The 22,208-nt window shown below is 40.5% G+C and overlaps 1 protein-coding gene across 1 annotated transcript in view; it reads right to left on the minus strand.

Annotated features, from left to right (window-relative positions):
- Positions 1 to 1,780: 1,780 nt before the first annotated feature.
- The window catches only part of SDC2 (syndecan 2), a 58,068-nt gene continuing 37,640 nt past the window's right edge, over positions 1,781 to 22,208 (minus strand). The window contains exons 2-5 of the mRNA XM_065831858.2: positions 13,244 to 13,355; positions 6,228 to 6,361; positions 5,299 to 5,434; positions 1,781 to 4,034 (exon numbers count right to left, since the gene is read on the minus strand). Of these exons, the coding sequence (XP_065687930.1) occupies positions 3,871 to 4,034; positions 5,299 to 5,434; positions 6,228 to 6,361; positions 13,244 to 13,355 (546 nt within the window). The 3' untranslated portion in view covers positions 1,781 to 3,870. The remainder of the gene's footprint in view (positions 4,035 to 5,298; positions 5,435 to 6,227; positions 6,362 to 13,243; positions 13,356 to 22,208) is intronic.

Here is a 22,208-nt window from a genome sequence, read left to right on the forward strand (position 1 = left end):
CATGGAGTTTTCACACCACAGTTCAGAACTCTGTCATACACAGGCAAGAGCTTAAATGTAACAAACCTAATATTAAAACTCATGATCAGTAATACTGCAAATTCCTTAAAAAAAATGATGCCAGTATGACTAAGCAAGTGCTAAGTTACAAATATAACCAACTGTAAATTTTAAAAACCGGCTATATTACTTCCATCTGTAAGAATAGTTTCCATAGAGGTCTTTTTCCCCTCAGATTCCTTTTCCCCTTGTTTGCTTACTTAAACAAAGAATGTAATACTAAGTATGCTATCATCATTTCCCTCACATCCACAGATTTTGTTTAATGTTTATCTGGATACTTCTTTCCTTACAAAAGTTTCCTGTATTCCGTATGTTGCTTAAAAATAGTATCTGTCATTTAAGACTGCACTCCACCATCATTTCAGTTACACAGCTCCAAGGGAAAAAAAAAAGAGCAACAACTAACCAAAGCTGCAAATACGCTGTTCTCTTGTTAGGAGATACAAAAGGACAACTTTGGTTTTAATTTATCCTATTTCAATGAAGTTAAATGTTCAAAGTGAAGAGAAAAATAGCAACACAGCCTGTAAACATGAGCTACAATTCACTTTTAAAGCTGGCAAGCAGAAGAACAAGGAACTCAACTTCTGAGGTTATTTTTCCACAAATAAACCAAAGGTGAGAGACTTCTTTTAACATACGCTTTACGTTACTTACATCAGGCTTCATTTGCAAAGAATCTGAGGAAGTAACCATTTATAAACCAGAGTAAATCAAAGCAAAATGGCATTTTGATAAACACTAGAGCCTATCAATCACAAGGAGGCGTCGGATCAAGTTGCTGAGGAATTTCAGAGCTGCTACAGCAGCTCCAGCAGAAATGAGCCCCGGGTGTTTAGGAAAAGCCCATCCCAGAGGTACAGATGCCGCTGCTGGCTGTGGGCATGTGGCATAGCATCCACTGCCTGGCACCAGCACTCCCAGCTGCCCAGCAACATCCATGAGTCGCCAGAGTATTGCTAGAAACACACCCAGGAAGGGGAGAACAAAAGGGAAGCAAAAGTGAAGAGCAGCTCATGCTGGGACGTGCATTCAGCTGCCCATTTCTTCTGAACAGCGTTGCTGGAAGCCAGGTGTCTGCGTCAGCCTGGTTTTCTGACTGATGAGAACTGAACCGATGTGTATCATCGGGACGATAGCTCTGTTAGAATTTTTCCCTAATAGTATGGTTTGGCACTGAAAAGAGAAAGGCAAAGAGATCACAAAATGATAAATGCTACTATCATGCCCATTGCATGTTGAAGTTTTGAGTTTTTATTAGGGAGGGAGGGAGGACTGCGATACTTTATGTCCATGTACGTAGCTGAAGCATTAAACCTATTCTGCGTGTAACAGAGCAGATAATGGATGTGTATGGAGAAAAGAAATCGTGAGTGGTGAAACGGAGCTGAAAGTTTACCATTGCTCCTGCTTGCAAAGCAGATGCAGGGGAAACCCGACAAGCATAATATTTGGTAACCTGCATAATTACAACAGATGTCTATGTTGGATGAAGTGTCCTGTGCGTTAGGTATACAGGCACAAATGTTCACAAATATAAAAAAATAGCTTCTTAATATTAATTTGCTTATGAAGAAGGACGAGATAACTTATCTAGTGTTTAATATTCGTAGCTATACTTACAGTGATATTCACTGCACCCTTAAAGAAAATCTAGATCTACTATTATACCTTAAGCAAAGTGGGCTTCAAAAAACTGGATGTCAGACTATACAAATAAAGTATTAGTTTAGGCATGGTAGACTTTATTTTGGCACTTTAACAAATGCTTTATTTTACAGCAGTGGCACAGCTTTTGCCAGAAACTTTCTTTTCTTGGCACAGTTATTTCAAGCAGTTATTTTACTAATTGAATTTCACTAAATATTGCACAATAAGATATACCTGTTAAATTCTTACCCTGTTTTTACTTGTTGAACTTGTATGGCTTTGAAAAACTTGCCAGTAAGTATAAGTAATTTAAAAAGCAATATATTAAATATTATAGCACAGGATAGCATTTGTTTGTTCCTAAATGACCACTGAACTTGGGACAGCAACAAATACAAGTTACGCAACTCTTATCTGAAGAGCTACCAGATCTTATTTACAGTACATTGCCATTTCTGAGAAGCAGTTCAGCTTGACATCCTGAACACCTATATTTTGAAAATCCCAAAAATGAAAAATGAGGAGGTTAACAGAGCAGAAGACGAAGCCATTTGTCTGTTACAAAGCATAATATAAGGAGGCAGACTATCATCTTCTCCACTTGCCCCTCTATCCAACACCTATCTGTGGTCTAAGCAACAGAGCCTTTTCTCTTCTACTTGGAATATGTCTTTCTTCTCTTACGAAGATATTCCACTTCTCTCAACTCTTCTGCTGGAGTCCGAGCAGAATAAATCAAAATCCTCCAAAAGACCGGGGGAAAACCAAACAAGAACAACAAATCAAAAACCAATATACACAATAAATGAAACCGGGTACTCCTTTGAATTTTACAGTGTGGAAAACAACATTTGCAGGACGGACAGGTCTGTGTCAATACTGCCATTAAGTATAATGCAAAGGTTGAATGACTCATAACTCATACACCAGATGCAAGACTTAAACATTCCCACTTTTCTCAGCAATAAATCTGGTCCAAGGATCAGCCTGATTAGCCGCCTTTTTTTTTTTTTTGGTCTGGATTTTTAAGCTCTACTAGATGTACTCTGTGACATTAAAACATAAGCAAGTAGACATAAAATGAAAAGCGTACAAAAGTATATCACAATGGAATTCTCAGTATTAGGCCACATGATTTATTCAGTAGTGTTTATGTTCCCAAATTACAATTATGTCTATCCATGTAAGACTACAAAAGTTACCATTAGAATTGTCTGTGCTTATAAAATACCAACATTTTCTTTTACTGTTATATACTCATTAACACCAGTCTGCGACAAGTTACATATAATCATAGGCACTTCAAAGGCTTTAAAAGACGTTTACAACTTAAATGAATTTTCAAAGAACAAAAATTTAAACCCCTACTTGTACCTTCAAATTGCAAATAATTAACAAATACAGTGGCCATAGAAATCTGCAGAAACTTCTCAAAATACTGTTAGAGTCTTTGGGTTTGCTTAGGTTTGTCAGTAGCTTACTCCAAATCTTCCTTACAGGAGATTTGTTTAGTAAGAATATGACTACACAGTTTGTAGTAATAATCCAATTTTACACATTAATTTGCTGTTACAAATCTCACTGAAGCTACAGGTACGCTGAGAAACAATGCAAAGTGTAAAATTGATATTCTGACACTTGAATTTATACAAAGTGGAGGTTAAAGTTTACATAGCTGAAAAATTACATTTACACTAAAAGTTACTGTCATCTGAATTATCTGAAGACAAATTGCACCATGACAACTACAAAAAGGCATTTGTTGGAAACAGATAAATTAATGAAATAAAAACTAAATTGTAAGATCAATCTGAGACATGCCGACAAAAATTAAACAGCTTTCATTGAACCATAGGATGAAACAATAATTTTCATTATTTTATATTTATGCATAAAGTTTTAAAAATGATTCCGTGAACATCAATGGTTTTATAAAATAATGCTTTGCCACTGTTATTCACAGAACACTGCAAATGTTAAGTTTTAATTTTACATTTTTAAAGGAATACATGAAAAGTTTTAAATACAATGGGATTTTATCATAAAGGTGCCGCAATGGCTCTTTAATGAAAAAAAAAAAAATCTTCATTATTCTATGCAAAAGCTTTATTTAAAAAAGTTCAGTGATCTCATAAATAGAGACACTAAATAGGAATTTTATGCATAAAACTCCTTAGTAGGTGCCTTTTGATAGGCAGCACAGGATGGTTTACGTTCACCAAGGTCGTAACTGCCTTCATCCTTCTTTCTCATGCGATATACCAGCAGCAGGATAAGGAAGATTGCGAAAAGAAAACCGATAACTCCGCCAGCAATAACAGCTGTAATCAAAGAAACAGAGATTCACAACATGCCAGAAAAAGACGTTTAGCATCATGTTTCTTTTACATCTCACACAATGAGCTTGCCATTACTTTCAAATTACAGAAAAGGTCTCTTATTATGCAAATGTCTTGATTACTAGTATCCTGAAATGTATTCTCAGAAAGTCTGTTTATGTTCATGAAGTTAATCATTTAAAAGCACATTGTACCTCTAAGTCAGTGATCCAACAACCCACTTTTTAAAAAGTTATTAATTTTTTTCCAAAACCTCAATTAAGAAAGCCACCCATACTGCCAGAGCATAAAGTTGTCTTCATTTATAATAATAACACTTGTTTCTTTCAAACTCATTTTTCAACAGTTAACATTTTCAGCTTTAAAAGAGCTATTTTGTTACACTAGCTAAGAAATGGATTTTGCCTTTTTTTCCATCAGTTTTCACTCTGACTCTAGATTGAAATGAATTTCCTGTTAATGAGTACCAGGAGAACATTTCATGGAGCTGTAGGGACAGAGTCATTACATTCATTGTGCACTTGCAAGTGTGTAGAAAGTATCAACTCCAACCAGACTTCAAGAGCAAACCCATATACTTCCACTGATCTGTATATTAAGGCTATTTCCCATTTCGGTGCTCAGAGAAATATGTGGTCCAAAACTAGGAGCCACGAAGGCCAAACAACACTCCCTCCGAGGACGTGGGGGAAAAGCATACTTGTAAACACTGTTTTTTTGCAAAAAATCCCCTCATGTGTATGAAAGCCATGTGAAAACACTGGTGGCCAGCCTGTGCCTCCCTGGGTTAGGCATGGAAAGAGACCTTCTGTATCCTAAGGACAGCAGCCATCCATCCCTCTCCATCCAGCCATCCAACCACCCCTGCAGTGAGCTCCTCCTGCAGTGTCCATCTGCACCAGATGGACCAGACAGTGATGTGCTCTCGGGAGTGAGGGTGAGAAATACATTTCTGCATCGTGAGCCCAATCCCAATTGCGACTCATTTCTGAGCTGTGGAAGCTCCAGATATTCAGCAGGCAGTATTCAACTTGCAGGCATCAAATCAATTTGCAAGACTTCGCTATTACATAATTCCAGAAGATGCCCATCTCATTCTCATCAAATCAACCATTGGCTACCCCCATGAATGTGTTTAAGGATCTATCAAGAAAACACAAACATTGAGTTTGCATTATTTGATATGGATGCTTTCTGTTTTCTGTGCTATTTCTGGCAAGTTGGATGTTGTCAAATGACACCTCACCTGCCAGAACTTCTGTTCTCTGGAAGAGATTTTCTGAATGCTTCTCAGTGAATACATCGGTGTCATCCCCTGGCTCATCGCTCTTTTTCTTGGCATCTGTCTCAGGCCTTTCCTCTTTATCAATTTCTTCAGGTGACTGTGGCACAAAACAGAAAACAAAGCATTGCTTACAGACAGGGAGCACCAAGTCAGCACAATCACTGCCCGTCATGGGCAGCCATGAAGCTGTGGCTCCACGCACAGACTCCACAATACCCATAAACACAACACATGGGAAGCTCTTTGGCCACAGGAAGCTGTGCTAGATGTTGTAACTGGATCTATGTGGCATCATGATGTTGGAATGAAAAACACTATCCACAAGTTTAAAACCCTCAAAAGTATATTTAGCAAATGGCTGTTAAATATTGACTGTATTTATAAGAATAATGGCATCTGCATGAAATAACAATTCTGAAATTAACACATCACGTATGTCATATTCAGAATGCCTTTGAGGGTAACTTAGACAGTATTACCCATGGCGGTAGAAGGAAATTCTGAAATACTAAATGGAACCTGGCAAGTGTTCAAAATATAGCCAAACCACACAACATTCTCCTTTGAGAAGGGAAGTTTCACGTAGAATTTTTGAATACCTCTTTGAGAGATGTAAAAAAGGTACAGCCCGGTCTCAAAGTTATAATGAGAAACTGTCTTGTGTATCACTCTTTTTTGCATCTCTCTTTTCTTCCATGTGAAATGCAGATGTCCCTATGCAGACTTTCTAGCAGGAATAAATCCCAGCAGCCCTATTCATTTAACAGGCTGCAGTAGCATTAAGTTTGTGAGAGTTTTTTCAATCCATATGAACCGAACAAAGTTAATATCAAGCCATCAATGGGGAACAGATGAACCATTTTAAATGGTGATGCTCTCCAGCCACACACCTTTGTTTGTGCAGGCACCTTGGTCTGCGTTTTCACTGTGGTAGTCTCAGCCCTAGATGCATCACTAGTTGTTGGTAACTTTGGAAGTATTCTGGATGTTGTTATCACTGCAGTATCCTCATCTTCTTCAGCACCTGGAGACAAAAAAGGTGACATTTCATTAACCTGTGAAATTCTTCCAGAACAATTACATTTTTCATGATGACACCAAGGTAGGGGTGCTTGCACAGCTCATCCTAGGCAAAGGGCCTGGATGACAATGCCTGCCAAGTTAAAGAAGCAAAAGCAAACCATGTGCCCCAAACTGTCACGGTGACATTAACCCTAAGTGATCCCATGCAAGAGGAAGAAGAGATCACTGGCCGGATTAAGCAGTAACCAGGAAATTACCACGATATTTCTGAAACAGAGGATCCAGCCTGAAAAGAAGTATGAAAAAAGCATAAACGCTTGTAATATGGGGAAAAACCCTGGAGTGTCAGCAGCAGCCATCAGGGCTGGTGTGACCCTGTCTGATGTGGCCCCATGGCACTGAGGGCTCTGCTGGGGCTTGGCAGTGCCACCTCCCACCCAGAGGGTGCCCCAGCAGCCACCTCCAGCTCTCCCACAGCCACCAGACGGGCACCCCTGGAACCTGCACCCTGGGGTGCAGGGTCACCTCCTGGGCGTGGCAGGAGGTGGTGGGGCCATGGGATCACACAGGGCTGGGGACATCTGTGTCTCTCACGGTGGGGGTGTATGGGCAAAGGGTCCTGCACAGCCAGTTGAGAGGAGCTTGTACACCCTAGGGCCTCTGAGACAGGGGGGCTGTCTGTGCACAAATCTGTGTGTGTGTGTGGTGTGTGTTGGGATCTGTTACAGAGGGGCAGCTGGAAATTTGTAGTTGCATGTTACCATTTTTTAAGTGGCTAGTATTGTGGTTATCTGTTGTATTGCTGATGCTAAGCCCAAAAGTACAGTTTAATGACGGCCAGTCAATTGCGCATCATGAATAAATCGATCAGTAAACATCTTTATCCTGACTTGACTTAAACCACATGAACTGAACAGTTTTTCCCTGTAGCACACTGCTTCAACAACAAAATCTCTCCTCTACAGCAAATCTATTAAACATTCAAACATAAAAAACAAGTAGTTTCTGTCTACAGTAAGACTGCCATTATTTTATGTTTCAGTTACTAGAAATTCACGTACTTTTAAACTTCACATAATTCAGCAGCCTTTTTATTTTGAAATAAAGAGTAAGAGGAGAGAAAACTCCCTAAAGATGACCTTAAATTTAATTTCCTCCTCATTCAAAGTCCAGCTGGAGTATGAAGGCTCCTTTAGAATAAGGTAATGGACATGTCTAATAAATATCCTTTAGAGATACTGGAAGGAAGAAGACACAGACAAGAGACTAAATTATTGAGAGGTCTGAAAGAGGAAAAGATCGACCTATTCTTGGACCACTCCTTAGGAATCTCAATGTGTTCTACTCATTACAGACACTGGTTACCCAAGTAACTATTGGGTAATAAATCCAGCAAATGTGCATAAGAGTAATTCCTAACAAATAAAAACATATCGTCTTTCAGCAGAATAGTGTGACTCATCCATTCCAAACTGACTTTTTATCTTATTTTTGTAGGGAAAGAAAAAAGGCTGAAAATAAGACTATAACAAAGTTTTGAACTCATGATCAAGAATTATATACATTTGGCATTGAAAGGACAGGCATTAACAAAACAACAACTAAAATAGCTTCTGTACTGTAGAAAAGAAAATTTGGAGTAATTTTTTAAAAAGTACTACATTAAAGCTACCAGCACAGAATAATACTGGAAAAGCCTTCAGAGATACCAAAATTACAGTGCAACCTCCGGGATAAAGACCTCACAACAAGAACCAGGTATTTTCCTGAAATGCTGCTCAAAGATCAAAAAACACAACATCCTGCTTCAAAACAGAGGTAAGGAAAGGCATCCAACAGGAAGAAATTTTCTGGCTTTGCCTCAAGAGTTTTCTTTGTGAAATATGGGCCCAATGGATAGCTCAGCCTGCTTTACCTTCCGAAGTTCCTCCAAATTATACAAGACTCTCACAGTCAAGGAAATTAAAATTGATGAACAGATTAGAGATCTGATAAAACATACTTTGAGAGTACAGAATTTTACTTTCTTCTTTTTATGAAATTATAAGCCCCATTTAATCGTAACTGCTCCTCCAGATCCTTAAATGCCACCTTCGCTCTAGGCAATAGCTGTGTCTGTCAGATAAAATGGTGTAACAGGTCTGAATCTCTCTGGCTATGGAAGATGCAGATCTCCAGTCTCCCAACAAACGGGTGACTAATCTAGCTCCTGGACTAGTCACTAGATTTGCGTCAAAGGCACCCAACTCCTCTTCTGTACGATCTCAGTGGAATCCTGACAATCCCCAAAACATCGGGGCACCTATAGTTTAGACCTGACTCAGGTACTGGCTCAAGCACATCCCCATGGCTCCTGCTTTCTAATTAGACTTATTTAGAGAGGTCTCTGCTTGGCATGGAGTTGGTCTAAATAGGATTGGAAAGGAAAAAACCTACAGACTACCATGAGCAAAACTTCCAACTAGGTTGCTAAGATGAATCCTGTGAAATGGTTGGAGTATAAGAGCTTACTTCTTCCTCTTCAAAAAATCACTTTCTCTTTAGATGATTTCTGGATTGGGTCAGCTTGGGTGATGGTGCTGGGTACTAACTGTCACAAGTCCCTCTACAAACAGATACTACCTTCTTAGAGAGGGCACCGCAAAAAACCTGTAGTAATTAAACCCATTTCCATCTCTGTGGTAAAGAGTTGAGAGCTCTCGACCATCATATATCCATTGCAGCCTCTTCAGAATGCCCAACTGCTGTCTTAATAGTGCTCAAAATAGCTCTAAATTGTGCTGTAGTATTGGAAATATCTAATATAGCCCTCAATGATGTGTCTATTAGCTGCCCCTTGGATGACGGGAAAGCAAACGCTCTTTCACATTCCTGATGCTGGAGGAAACTTGTCAAAAAATCAAGACTCTGCCAGCTTAAATCACTGTATACTACAAAAAGCCCACAGTAGTTAGCACTACTTGCAAAGCAGCCAATGAGTAACCCTTCCTACCAAACAAATCCAATAATTTCCCCCTATCTTTTGGCATCAAGTTCATCTGCTGTTGCACATCACACTCTGGGAGTACTACCACCACAAGCAAACTTGTCATAAGGTGAGCACACACATATCCACCATCTCTTTCACACCTTTCATCTCTATCATCAAGGTGGCACATACCAGAATGACACATTTTTAGCTGGCTTATCTCACCCCCTTGCAAAGCCTCCAACACAACCCTTAATCAACACAGCATTAGGTAGCCAGAGATGACACTGTAAACTTAACACTAGTGCCCTATCAGGGAACTGCAGCTGAAATAGGGACAGCGCAAGGATGTTGTGTCTCTGGCAATCCTCACCTGAGCAGGGAACAAACAAACAAAGAAAACCAAGAAACAAACAACAAAAAGAACAAACAACAAAACTTGAAGAAAGTAAAAGGAAGAGTCTTAACTGAACTGATGTATACTGAAGATTCTGTCCAGCACAAGAAAAACACACTTTCAAACAGTATCACTGTAGGTTTTTGTGTTAAAGGACCTGGAGAACAAGACAGACAATGTCATAAAACATGTTTGGGGCTGGTGTAGCAGGTGGACAGAAGAAGCTCTTGTTCCAAGCCAAGCTGAAAGGCACAGATGAATGGGACCTTAGGAAGTAGAAAAATGAATAGCTGCTGTGTTTCCTGGCCCACCGGAGGAGAAGCACTCTAGGAGAGGGGTGTCACCCCATCTGGAGTGTCTGTCGAGCACATTGCCACTGGGGCCTGGAAAAGCCTCCATCGGCCATGGCGCCTGCGCCAGCTCCTGTTCAGCACCTGGGAGCATGCCCATGCCTCCCCCCAAAAACATGGTCACCAGCCCTGCCACCACCTGTCACCTAGCCCCACACCACACTGCCACTGAGCTCCTAAACTGCTCTTGGGCCCTGGAGCGGAACTTCAGCTTCCCGTTAGAGCTGCTCTTGTGTTTCCTGGAGGAGCTCCAATCCCACCATCATAACTTTCTTACAAGAACAGTCTTAAGACTGTCAGTCTAGACCTAATTCATCCTGAGCTCACATTCTCAACTCCAGCTGCTATTGACTGAAAAATATTAGACTGGGGGAAGAGAAGAAGGGGAAAGAAAATCTGCATCAGATTCTGGTATGTATTGCATGGACTTATCTACCAGGAGTAACTTAAGACACAAGAATTATACAGTTTTCCGAAGAACATGTAGATAAATCTAACAGAGATGGTGGCTTTCCTTAACATAAGGGTAGTCATGCTGCTTAGCAGGTCCACTTCCATGTACCTGAAAGACCAGGGCTCAGTTAAGATCTTCTATGCCAGAGGAAAAACCAACAAGAGTTATAAAAGCTTTGAGGTTGTATATAGGCAGAAAAACTTACTTTTACTCTTTTATTATTATGCAATACACAAACATTTACACTAAAAAGAGTGATGACACACTGATGCATCTCCTCAGAGGTCGAGACTGCAAGAAGGAAACAATGGACTAATGAATTCACTATGAACTTTCTGATGTTGATCCAAGACAATCAGGAAACAGACATGGCCCCTTCAGAAACTCTTGACCAAATGATTTGCACTGAACACTTGGGCAGGCAAACGTCAGTAGCTGAATGCACATGAAGACTAAGGAGGCTGTGAAAGGAAAGTAAAAAAACCCAACACTGTCACCTTTTTTTCTCCTTAGAAAAAGCCTTCAGCCAATTTCTAGTTTGAAATGTGTCGTGCTTACAGTGACACTTGTCCATGTTAATGCTGCTCGCAGACCTGCAAGGGCATTAATGGTGGTGCTGACAATTCCTGTTTATCTCCATAGGCCTGGTGGCAGCTAACAATTTTCATACCAAGGAAAGAAGTCAGCATGTTGTCATCTTGGATCTATTTGCTTGGAATGGAATCAGATAGCAAGAAAACCACTCTTGAGTGGGAAGGCTCTTCCTGCTAGGAACACTACATCACTGCGTATCAGGTAAAGAGAGACATATTCAACATAATGTGAGGAAAATTGATCATGGGTACCTTTGCAGGAGATTTTCTACTTCATAAAGTGGAGACAGCAGTAAGTACAGGATTAGAACGGGAGAGGGCATGCTAATTTGCTTCTCTGTTGAGTTTTTTTTAAAGCAAATAAAACTGGCCTCACAGATTGCTTAGAAGATTATTTTAATTTAGACTACTTCTTGCTCCAAAGAATTAGATTTTGGTACTGTCACATGAACTCTATGGAGGGGCATCCAGATAGTATCAGTCTACAGTAAGATTCTTCCTGCTTTCTTGTAGGAAAGAGAGATTGCCAGAGGTAGCATCAGCGTGTGTTATATATTCCATTTTCCACTCATGGCTCAAGGCTGAGCACAGGAAAAGAGACAGAGGAAAGCCAAGGTGTTACTATTGGCAAAGTCTAGAGGTACTTTCTGTCCTGGCTGCACCTTTACCGTGGGGATGGGTTAATAAAATCTGAAGTCAGTTCTCCTACAGTCCTTCTCACTTCAAAAGCAGGGCTGCATTTTGAATCATCCATACTAGAAACAGCCAAACTCCAGAGAGAGACGAAATAAAAACCAAAACAGATAATCCTCCATACTGCTATTTTTTGTCAACCCATCTCCTGTTCTGAAGCTTACCAAGTCAACAGCATCTGAAGACATGAGAGAATGGGATGGTGACTGAAAGTGCTGTTTGCTCAAACATCAGACTTTTTCTTAGTCCTAGAAACTGGATGAAATCACAGACTTTTCTTTTTTTTTTTTTTTCAAAATGAAATGTTAAATTTCTTCTCAGTCTACAGCAAGGATGTCCAATTAAGCCTCTGATCACACTGGAACATTAAACTGTCCCTGTGGAGGACTCCCAAAATGCAGGGTATTACCCAGGTGCCAATCACTGATGGGCCTGGATTTGCCTGGCAGCGCAATCAGACCTCTGTAGACTTCATTTTAACATACCTTTAAAGCTCCAAAAGAAAGAAAAACCAAGAAATAATCTGAAAAAATGACAGCTCTGTCTTACGAGGTAACAAAGACAAGGTTCACCCTTTAAAAATACACAAGTACATATAAACATCAAAAGACAGATTACAAAAAGTGCAATAACAAACAAATAAGTAGCACATTTGGAAAATAAATGGGATTTCGACAACAGCTCAGCAAATGCTCACAACAATAAGCAAATTTCTCTTCCAGAACTAGCATAAAATCCTGCACTTAACTTTTAAAGGTTGGAACTTCCCAGCCAGTCTAAAAGACTCACCACAAAGAGGTTTTCTAAAACAAATGATTAATGAGGTTTCATTGACAGTTTTTGACAAATGATGAGCTCACTCCCTGCCTCTAATGACTGTTGAAGTCTGAAAACTCAGTATGCTGTGTTTATGAATTTCATTATTCACTATATGGATGTAATTACATCAGAGAAAACCATCATGCTTTTGGCAGTATACAGACTTTCAAATTTTAAAAAATCAACAGCAAAAAAGAAGTGAACACCATGTTTACGTGAACCTGAATGCATGTAAGAGAAAACAAGTTTGCTGCTGCTGCTGTGTTTTCTTACAGACTACTAAATTAGCATTATGCTATGGGAGAACTAAGTCTTCTCTAATCCTTATTTGTAAACTCCAGAGAGATCTACACAGAAGCCAGAGGGACAGCAGAGAGAAAATAACACAGTGAAATGATGCAACTAAGGAGTAAGGGGAAAGAGCAGAAAGTTAATATTTAAAACTCAGCCCGCAGGGATGCTCACTGCTCCGTAAATAGAGAGCCAAGTCCTCATGGTACTCACGGAAAGTATCATCTCCAGCTTATAAAGGAAAACTGCACAGCTTTTCCTCTAATAATTGCATTACTTCTTACACTTTTTAAAATCAATTGTGACATGTTGTCTCACCTGAACCTGACCCAGAAGAATAATCATCATCATCAATTGGATAGACGCCTGATGCTTCTTCAACAGAGCTGTTGTCAAGGTATAAATCTTTATCAGAGGTCAAATCTGCTCTCTGGAAAACAGATAAGAAGGAATGGTTAAAAAGATAACAGTTCTCTAGCCTAGCAGCTTCTTAATCTTCGCTCCTGTTTCCAAAGCTGATGATGGCACACTGAAGAGCTTATGCTTTCAGTTTATACAACACATTCACCTAACTTGTTAAGGAAATTTGTAAAAATTACAGCATAAAAAAAATTCGAGGCTACACAACGAAAACTAAGATATCACCCAACCTTTACAAACAATCCCCCTTCAAATCACACTTCATCTCATTAAATGCATGAATGAATAAATATTATAGGATTTGCAATATACTCTGCAGAGCCTCTGTAACAAGAAAGAAGCAAATCCCAGGACTGAAGCCCTCTGTCAAGATCTCGAATACAGAAATCTATAGGCTGTCACATGAAGTCTGTCATTTGGTTACAAATGGAAAGCAACGAGAGCACATATCAAAAACCACCTCGGAGATACATTGAGCCAAACCTCATGAAACTCTTTACAAGTTAGAATGAACAACTGGCACTACAGAATACAAACATTTCCAAGACAGTGCTGTTGATTAAGGATTATGACATTTCCAGACAGATTAGGTAACACATCTCCTAAATTGTGGTCAGGCAAGATGCTTTGATTCCAAAATGAATGTTTATCTCCTAAAATACAGCTGTAGCTTCAACAGGCTAAAAAGTTGGCTTCTTGTGACTTTCACTACATTATGTTTGCAAGTATTTACCCACTAAAGAGAGATCCTGCTAAAATGTGCTGATAATAGAACAAGGTATCAGTCATGGTTTTAGACTGACAATTCAGGCTTTGGGAGACTAGAAAAGACCTTCCCCCACAGCAGCTTGCACTTTCTCAACAGAGCACACACTTTCTTACAGGAGCGCTGGAGCTCTGATGACTGAGCAGGTACCTGCCGCTATTAACTACTGTTACTTTTACCAGCATTTCTATGAACATCCATTTGCTATGTCTTGTTGAAAAAAAAGCAGGACAGTTGCAAATGGAGTTTCAAGTCAAAAAGCAATACAATACCAAATTGAGTCTTTTCTTTATCTCATATATTCACCTAAACCTGCTACTCTGAGTCCCACGGGTTTCCACCTTACTTTTTACTGCTTGGCACTGATTGCCCATTTTATTCCATGCAACATTCAATGCAGCTTTCCTAAAGACATGCCAAACTGTGAAATGGGCAATTCCTGTATGCAAAGACCTACATCTGACTTTCTGAGGTAAATTTTTTCCTGCAGATCTAAAGAATAATGTTGAAGACATTTGTGACTTTTTTAAGAGGCTTTTAACAATGGATTCCTGTTCCAACCTTATAAGCTTCTTTGCAGCAGAAAACTGCTCTTCAGTTTGATCTAAAATAAAAAAAAGTATCCTTCATGGAAAGCAGAAAGGCTATCCTGATTACTACAGTATTTTGGAGAAAAAGACCTTTGCACTGGGGGTACCTGAAACTCTGAACAGCTCTGAACTAAAACAATGTTATCCTGTTTTTCTTCTAAAGAGGAAAAGAGAAACAACATGATACTTGGTCAAAGTGTACTCTTGCTATGGTAGCTTTTACCTGTGGGATATGTGGGGGAAAAAATGCCCTGTTTTTAAGATAGGCTTACAAAAGGCCTGCTCTCAGCTGCTGCTGCTAGTTCACACGGTCTGCCCGGAACTGGCTGCAGGCCAAAGCAGAAATTCAAGATGATGACTGGTCATCAGCAAATGACTTAATTCCTTTAAAAGATGTCTCCAAGGGAAGGCCTGAAGTGCCTCAGTAGATGTATAGGTGGTATTGTAATTAAGACACAGCTGAGACCGTTTCCGTATAGGAAAACAACTCCCTGTCACGGGACAAATATCCTGCTGTTGATCAGGCTACCACAAGGGACCAAGCCACTTCACCCCATTTTACTTTCAGCCACAATCATGGTACAGAACAGGCCCGCTCCTCAATATCGGTCAGGAAAAAACATATTTAAAAGGAAATGCAGGTGGCTGACCGTGAGTATAGAAAAGGCATACAATACTCAAAAGGTATCAGAGGTAGTAAATATTACCCAAAGCCAAGCTGGGAAAAAAAATTGAAGACCTACTGGGAGAAATTTCCTAACAAAGGAAATTGCCAGTTACATTTGGCAACAGTGAGAAACAGCTTCAGTTTGCAAATATTAGTGAATGAAAATTAGTCTGCATGAGAACAGAAGCATCACACATCCATGCCCGGAACTTTCAGTGTAGAATACAAATATGAATTTACCAATCAATTTATTCCCTGGCTATATCCCATTTCTGTCTACATCATAAACAAACTCAGTAGAATTCCAAAACCAAACAAAAACTCGAAACAACGCCCCTCCAAAACAAATGTCCCCATTTTCTTGCTCTTTCCAGCCTCACAGGAGTCAGAGAAGGCAGAAATTATACTGACAGTTCTTCTAAATGTTCAGCTTTCGTGGACAGCTGAGCAGCTAACTCAGCCCAGCCCAAGCTGCAAGCGCCTGGTCAGCCAGGCTCTCCGCCATCATATTCACACCCTTTCACTCAATGAATTATGGCTTTTTGGCAGCCAAAAGCTTCCATTTCTAGCTATGCTGAGATGTTCTCAAAACTTAAACCAACTGAAAACAGTGGAACAGTAAGGGAAGAAAAGCCTGGGTAGTTTTCAGCAGCAATTTGAGTACCCATAGTATTTTATTCTATGGACGCAAAGGATACAATGTGAAATATTATCTAATATCTAGTATTGTGGATGGCACAACTCCACCAGAATGGGAGAACTATCCCCCACAGTCTTATAGATCCAGTACAATATTTACTCTAGGGAGAAATATTAATATATGGTACAGTGAACCCCAAATGCATTCTGATCAGACGTCAAGCTCCATCTGAGGAAGATGCTCTGCAGCCTCTCTGGCCAGAACCCCTTGTTTCAGACCGTTTCCAGTATGAATGATTCTTGTCTAGTAGAACTTGGGCAGACACAAGCACCCTCTCAAACCAAAGGCACAAAGAAGCATACTCGAGCTTAAGAATCCCAGCGCATTTTCATAAATAAATGCATTGCACTGTCTCCAAACAGACTCTCTTTGTGAACTGGCTAGTAGACTTAAAGTAGGGGCACCCTCTCTGTACCCACAGCTTGCATCTCTTTTCCCACTTACTCAGAAGCATGTAACTGCTTCAAGACACTTAGAATGAAAATTGCCTTAAGGTTTCAAATAAAAAGAAAAGCCCAACAGTTAACAAAAAATGTACAGCCATTCAAAATAATTCCATGAAGATTAAGCTTAGGAAAATGAGAGACAGTTAATGAAAATAAAAGAATACTTCATGGTGCTTAAGTGAGTATCAAGCACTGAAGACACACTTTGCAATTTTAAGCTATGTAAAAATAAATTTGATTTAATGTTTGCTCTAGAAACGTTTTCTCACTTGTCAGCTGAGAATCCATGGGGGCCCATGGACTACTTCCAGGGTGTTCACAAAAGATAAGTTGGAAAAACAAGTCTGTTGTCAGTAGCCTGGGACAGAGAAAGGTCTGTACTGGCATTTCAATATGCTTAGGGGGAAAAATAAAAAAGTTTGCAAATTCTAACTCCATAAATCTATTTCTAGTTATTACGAAGGCCAGATATTTAAAGGACTATTTCCTATGGCTAACGATTGAAATGAGGGCCCCAACATCACTTTTATGTAGCAGACTTATTTTCGGATCTATTAAAATGGCAGGAACACCAGGCAAGGATGTCTCTGTTATCAGTCTTCTAATCTGGCCCTGAAGCCATAAAAACCACTCGTTGCCTCTTGACAGATATCGCATTCTTATCCGTCATTGTTATCCCACTTACATTTTTATCCCAAGAATATAATGCTGCAAAATCCTGTGACCTAAATACTTCACAGGCTACATGCCAATGATCACCAATTCCTGTCTGGTCATTGACTACACTGGCATAAATCTAAATCTCATGGATGCAGTGCAGATTAGCATCCATTGAGTACTAAATAAAAGATATTCCCATACCAGATATATGCTGAATTTGAAATGTCAAAGTATTTATTTTACTAAAGCTTGCGTTTTAAAATATTTTTAATTTAATAAGTTTAGATCCTCCAGGATATAACTAAAAAATCCCTCATTCTGACACTAAATGAGAGAAGAAACAAAGCAAAAAAGGGTTTTTTTGACACATCATCTCATGAAAGGCATAAATCATTCATAAAAATTACAATGGCAAAAAATTGAAAACAATCTTCAGACAATAGGAGAGTTGAGAAAGTATGGCACACTTCATTAAAAAAAAAATAAAATTACAAAGTGCCTTGTCATAGCCATTCCCCTTTCAGTGCTGTCGTTACAGTCAATCCTCCCATTACGTGGGGGTTATTTAGGAGTAAGACATTAAAGACTTTCATGCCACGTGGATGAAGCCAAGAAAGCTGGTGTGATGAGCAGCAAAGAAGTAATATCTGACACGGCTGTCGTGGCTGTTTGAAACTCAAACGGAAAAGCAATGAGTAATTGACATATGGAAGGAAACATTTTATTACTTACAGATGCACTCAAATTTCTGTTCTCTGGGTATATGTATGGGACAGAGAATTTGAGGTTTGCAGCTGGGTTATTAATGGTACATTGCCTCCCTTTTTCCCCAGATGGAAGTCTTTTAGATGTAACTCATTTAGTATGCACAGAACCAGAGACTAATATTTTAAAAGTGATGTTATATCCCAAATATCTAAGCCAGAAGGCTATGAAAATTTGCAAGCATTACAGCTGTTGATTAAGTAGAGATCTTACAAGTAAGAAGGAGGAAGAAAACAGATTTTCCCCTTCTACTAACAGGTAGTGCCCATTCAGATGGTGAGTCTGAGCTCACTGAAGTGATGCATTTCTCATATACACTCAATTTTTTGGAAAGCTAACTACCTGAATGCATTCATCTAAAGCCTGACAGCCATTGCAGAGACTCCCACTGAAGGCAGAAAAAAAGTCAGTTGTGTGAAGGAGAAGCTGTATTTGCCCCTAGGCTTCCTGCAGAAGTAACTATGGTCTGTCACCCAACAGGAGTTAGTTGCAACAGACCTCAGCATTGATGATTACAAAGCCAGCAGGCATCTTGCAATCATTGTTTGCCACTTCTCTGCCTTCCCTCATGACACCTGGAAAGCTATTTCACAGGTGACAATGTCCGATTAAAACCTCATTAACCTTGTACAGAAATGAGTCATGATTTAGACAAAAAACAAAACCAAAACAAACAAACAAACAAAAACCAAAACAAACCAAAACCAAAACAAAACAACAAAAAACAAAAACAACAAAAAAGCCCCCACAAAACCTCTATAAAGTGCAAAACTTGAAAATGAGATTTACACCTCAAAGCACTAGGTTTTCCCAGAGAAATGTGATAAGCAGAAGAGTATCCACCTTCCATTTCCAGCTGTGTTACTGGTTCCCCAGCATCTGCCACTGTTCATTGACCTCCTTCAGCCTGCACATCAGAATCACAGAATCATCACAGAACAGTTGGAGTTGGAAGGGACCTCTGGAGATCAGCTAGTCCAACCCACCTGATTTAGCATCCCTACACTGCCCACATGTACCCTGCCAAAACCACGTCATTTTGAAATAGGATTTTATGTTATGAGGCAGATGCCTTGCTTTCCTTTCCCTGATAATGTCCTACAGCTGGGCACAGAATGGAAGGAAAGAATTAGTTCCCACCGTTTCCTTTCAAGGTGGTGGTGCTGCTTTTAAGGACTCGCAGGCCAAATTCTTCCCAGCAAACCCCACTTGACTGCATTGTGTCAGCTGCGGCGGGGCCTTCGGCAGAAGTGGCAGTGGGAGCCACGGTGACGGGCGGTTGTGGGATTTTTTGAGAAATAAGATGCTAATAATTAGGGATGTAATTTATGCATAATGCTCTAAGGACTCCCCATTTTCTTCCTTGGAGAAACCATACTGCCTGCACAATGGTGCTGTTAATGGTGCTGGTACCGGCTGCAGGAAAACTGCCATACACCATGGTTTGGGTAACTGTGATCACAGCAAAAATATTCTTTTTGTAACAACAGGCCCCAGATTGAATTTTGCAAGTTTGAGAGCAAAGGTTTCACACAGAAACCAACATCTGCATTGCTCATTTCCCCTGAATCATTTTGACACTGTTACCACCTCCCAATTTTACCTCAGAACAGCTTAAATCCCTCCAAACACTCCCCAAAGCAGCTGTCTTTCTGTGCCAGTCCTCCTGCTCCATCCATGTGCCCAATGCGAAAACCAGCCTTGCGATGGGAACTGCCTGGACCAAATTTGTGAAAGGCAATGCCTCCCCCACTGCTGGCTTTGGTCAATTAAATAACAAGCTTTGATTGCTGTGACTCATTCTGGAGGGCTCATTTCCAAAGGTATTTTTGAAAATACCATAGAAGACATTTCCTGCCCTTCAGGTAAGGGTAAGAGGAAATCAGCTTTGTACAGGTGTCCCTTCCAGCGCTGTAAGTCAGGTGTTTGCCCGTGGGGACAGCGCTGGTGCCGGCAGCACCGCGGCAGGCTGAGACCCTGTCTGGTGCAGTACAGAGCCGCTGCTACCGCTGGAGCACATGCCAGAAAGATTATTCACGCTCCCTGTACCTCATGTAGACGAACTTCCTGATGCTGCACAAAGCTATAGCTTTAGGCCTCCAATCTCTCACAACAGATAAAGAAAGGGTTTGACCGCTCGTGGCTGCTGAGGAAAGGCGGAGAGCCCAAAATAAACACAAGCACTGCGAACTGCTTCTACTCCTGCTAGCGTTCAACAATAGAGGAGTCTACCAAAAGAGCTGATTTACAGAGATTGCCTCATGTCAGGGCCAAGAGTCAAAATATGCTGGCTTTTAAGATGCACACAGTCTGTTATGCCAGACTAATTACCAAAACAGAGGCTTATTTGACAGGGGCAGCATTAATAAAACTCTTGCTGGTGTCAGACCTTTCAGCAGCCTATGTCATGGCTTGCAAGACTGAAAATATTCCACATCCATGGTACTCACAGGGAAACGCTCCAAGGCAAAGAGCCCTCCAGGGTAAGGAGACACCAACAAGCCACCACCACGTCAACTACTGTTCACTTGCAGCCACACACCAAAGAAATTACTGTGCTGCAGTTGACAGATTTAAGTTCACACTCTTCATGAAGTCATAGAAACTTGTGTGCCTGTTTTCTAACAGTCATCTGTGCCTTCAGAAGTATTCCCTAATGTGTAATTACATGCTGTATGGTACATTATGTGATAACAGAACTTAAAACGATAATGGGAGAACTTGTTCAAGCTTATATGAAAATGTTTTTCTTCCCATTATAAAGGCTCAACGATCTGTGTAGTGAGTCTTTGGCCTGCTTACAGTTTTGGAGCTGAGGCTTGTCCTGCCTTGAGGAGAAAGAGAAATGTCCTCTAAAATTCTCACCTGCTTGATGTAAATTCCAATGGAATAAGAGTCTGACTTGCAGTTGTGCATCATTATGTACTAGATGCATACAGAGGACAAACTTTAGTCTATTATCCCAATCCCTTGTCCAGAAACTTTGTTGCCCAGGGTGGGACAGAGGTTGCTGTATGAAGATGCAGGAGGGAGGTGAGCAAGCATGGCAACAAGATCATGCAAGGCTTTCTATCCTTACACACAAGTACCAATAGCACAATTTGTGATGAAGGACAGATCAAACAACTCGCTCCACAGTCTCCAGCAACAACTGATGTTTAGTGAGTGAACAAAAAGAGATCACCATCAGCTACCCAACAGCCCTCCTAGGCTATCCAACTAGGCTCAAGCCCACAGGAAGTAATATCAAAGGACTGATAGCTGAGTGAGGCCATAGTTGGGTGTGCCCCTACAAAAGATGCCTTAATCATCTACCCTGCAGAAGATGCCTACATCTTCATTCAGTTATACAGAACTTTCTGGAACAACAAACCTTTACCTCTGTGGATCTTTGCCACTGCTATACCCCAGTGAAGAGCAGTTCTTCACCTGGGCAGTCTCCTCAGAAGAACTCCCACAGCCTCATCTCACAACTGAGTAAATAAAAGCTACCTGGATCACAAGATATGAAACTGAAGCATTTTATTTTCTTTCTCCAGCAATGAAATTTTCATGTGGTTCCACAGCAATTCATGCTGAAAGCCCACACTCAAGAGGGGATCCGCCCCACTGGTCCTCCCCCAGACCCGCAGCCAGGGAGCTGCATGGTCAGATCACGTCTGTACAGGCTACAGGTTAGCACCAACGGACCCTGCTCACCCTTCGACCACTTACACTTACTCCAACTCAAAAATGGTTACTTAGGAATGACAGAAACCAGAGCAAATCTGATACACCAACCCAAGAAAAAAAAGTCCTGCTGTGCTGTTTATATGAACCCCCCAATTTGAAAATGCATCGCATTCCCTGACTCTGCACTAATGGGTCTTTCTCTCCTTCCATGTGAAACTCAGAACTGCTAACTGCAGTTTAGCTGTCTCCTTTACCTTGAAAACCTCAAGACTGCTTAACAGTCAGGGTACAGTACACAGCAACTCTCATTTCCCATGTAAAAGCAGAAGTTTAATACCAAAGTTTCTCCGGGAATCCCAAAATTAAAAGATTCAAAGCCCTTTCTGCTTCTATGCCAAGCCACCAATCAGTGCAAAGAACAGTTTACTCTTCGACTCTGTTTTTGACGTAGGCACGATACAACAGGGAAACTATTTTAGAAGGGCTACTTCAGCTGCCAAAGCACCACTCCAGTCTTAAATATTAAAGGGCAATGTGCAGGCAAAACAGCATCAGAAGCCAGCAGCCAGCAATGTGCATCACAGATTGATTTATCTC

The sequence above is a fragment of the Patagioenas fasciata genome, chromosome 2 (genome assembly GCF_037038585.1).
Source record: "Patagioenas fasciata isolate bPatFas1 chromosome 2, bPatFas1.hap1, whole genome shotgun sequence".
NCBI lineage: Eukaryota > Metazoa > Chordata > Aves > Columbiformes > Columbidae > Patagioenas > Patagioenas fasciata.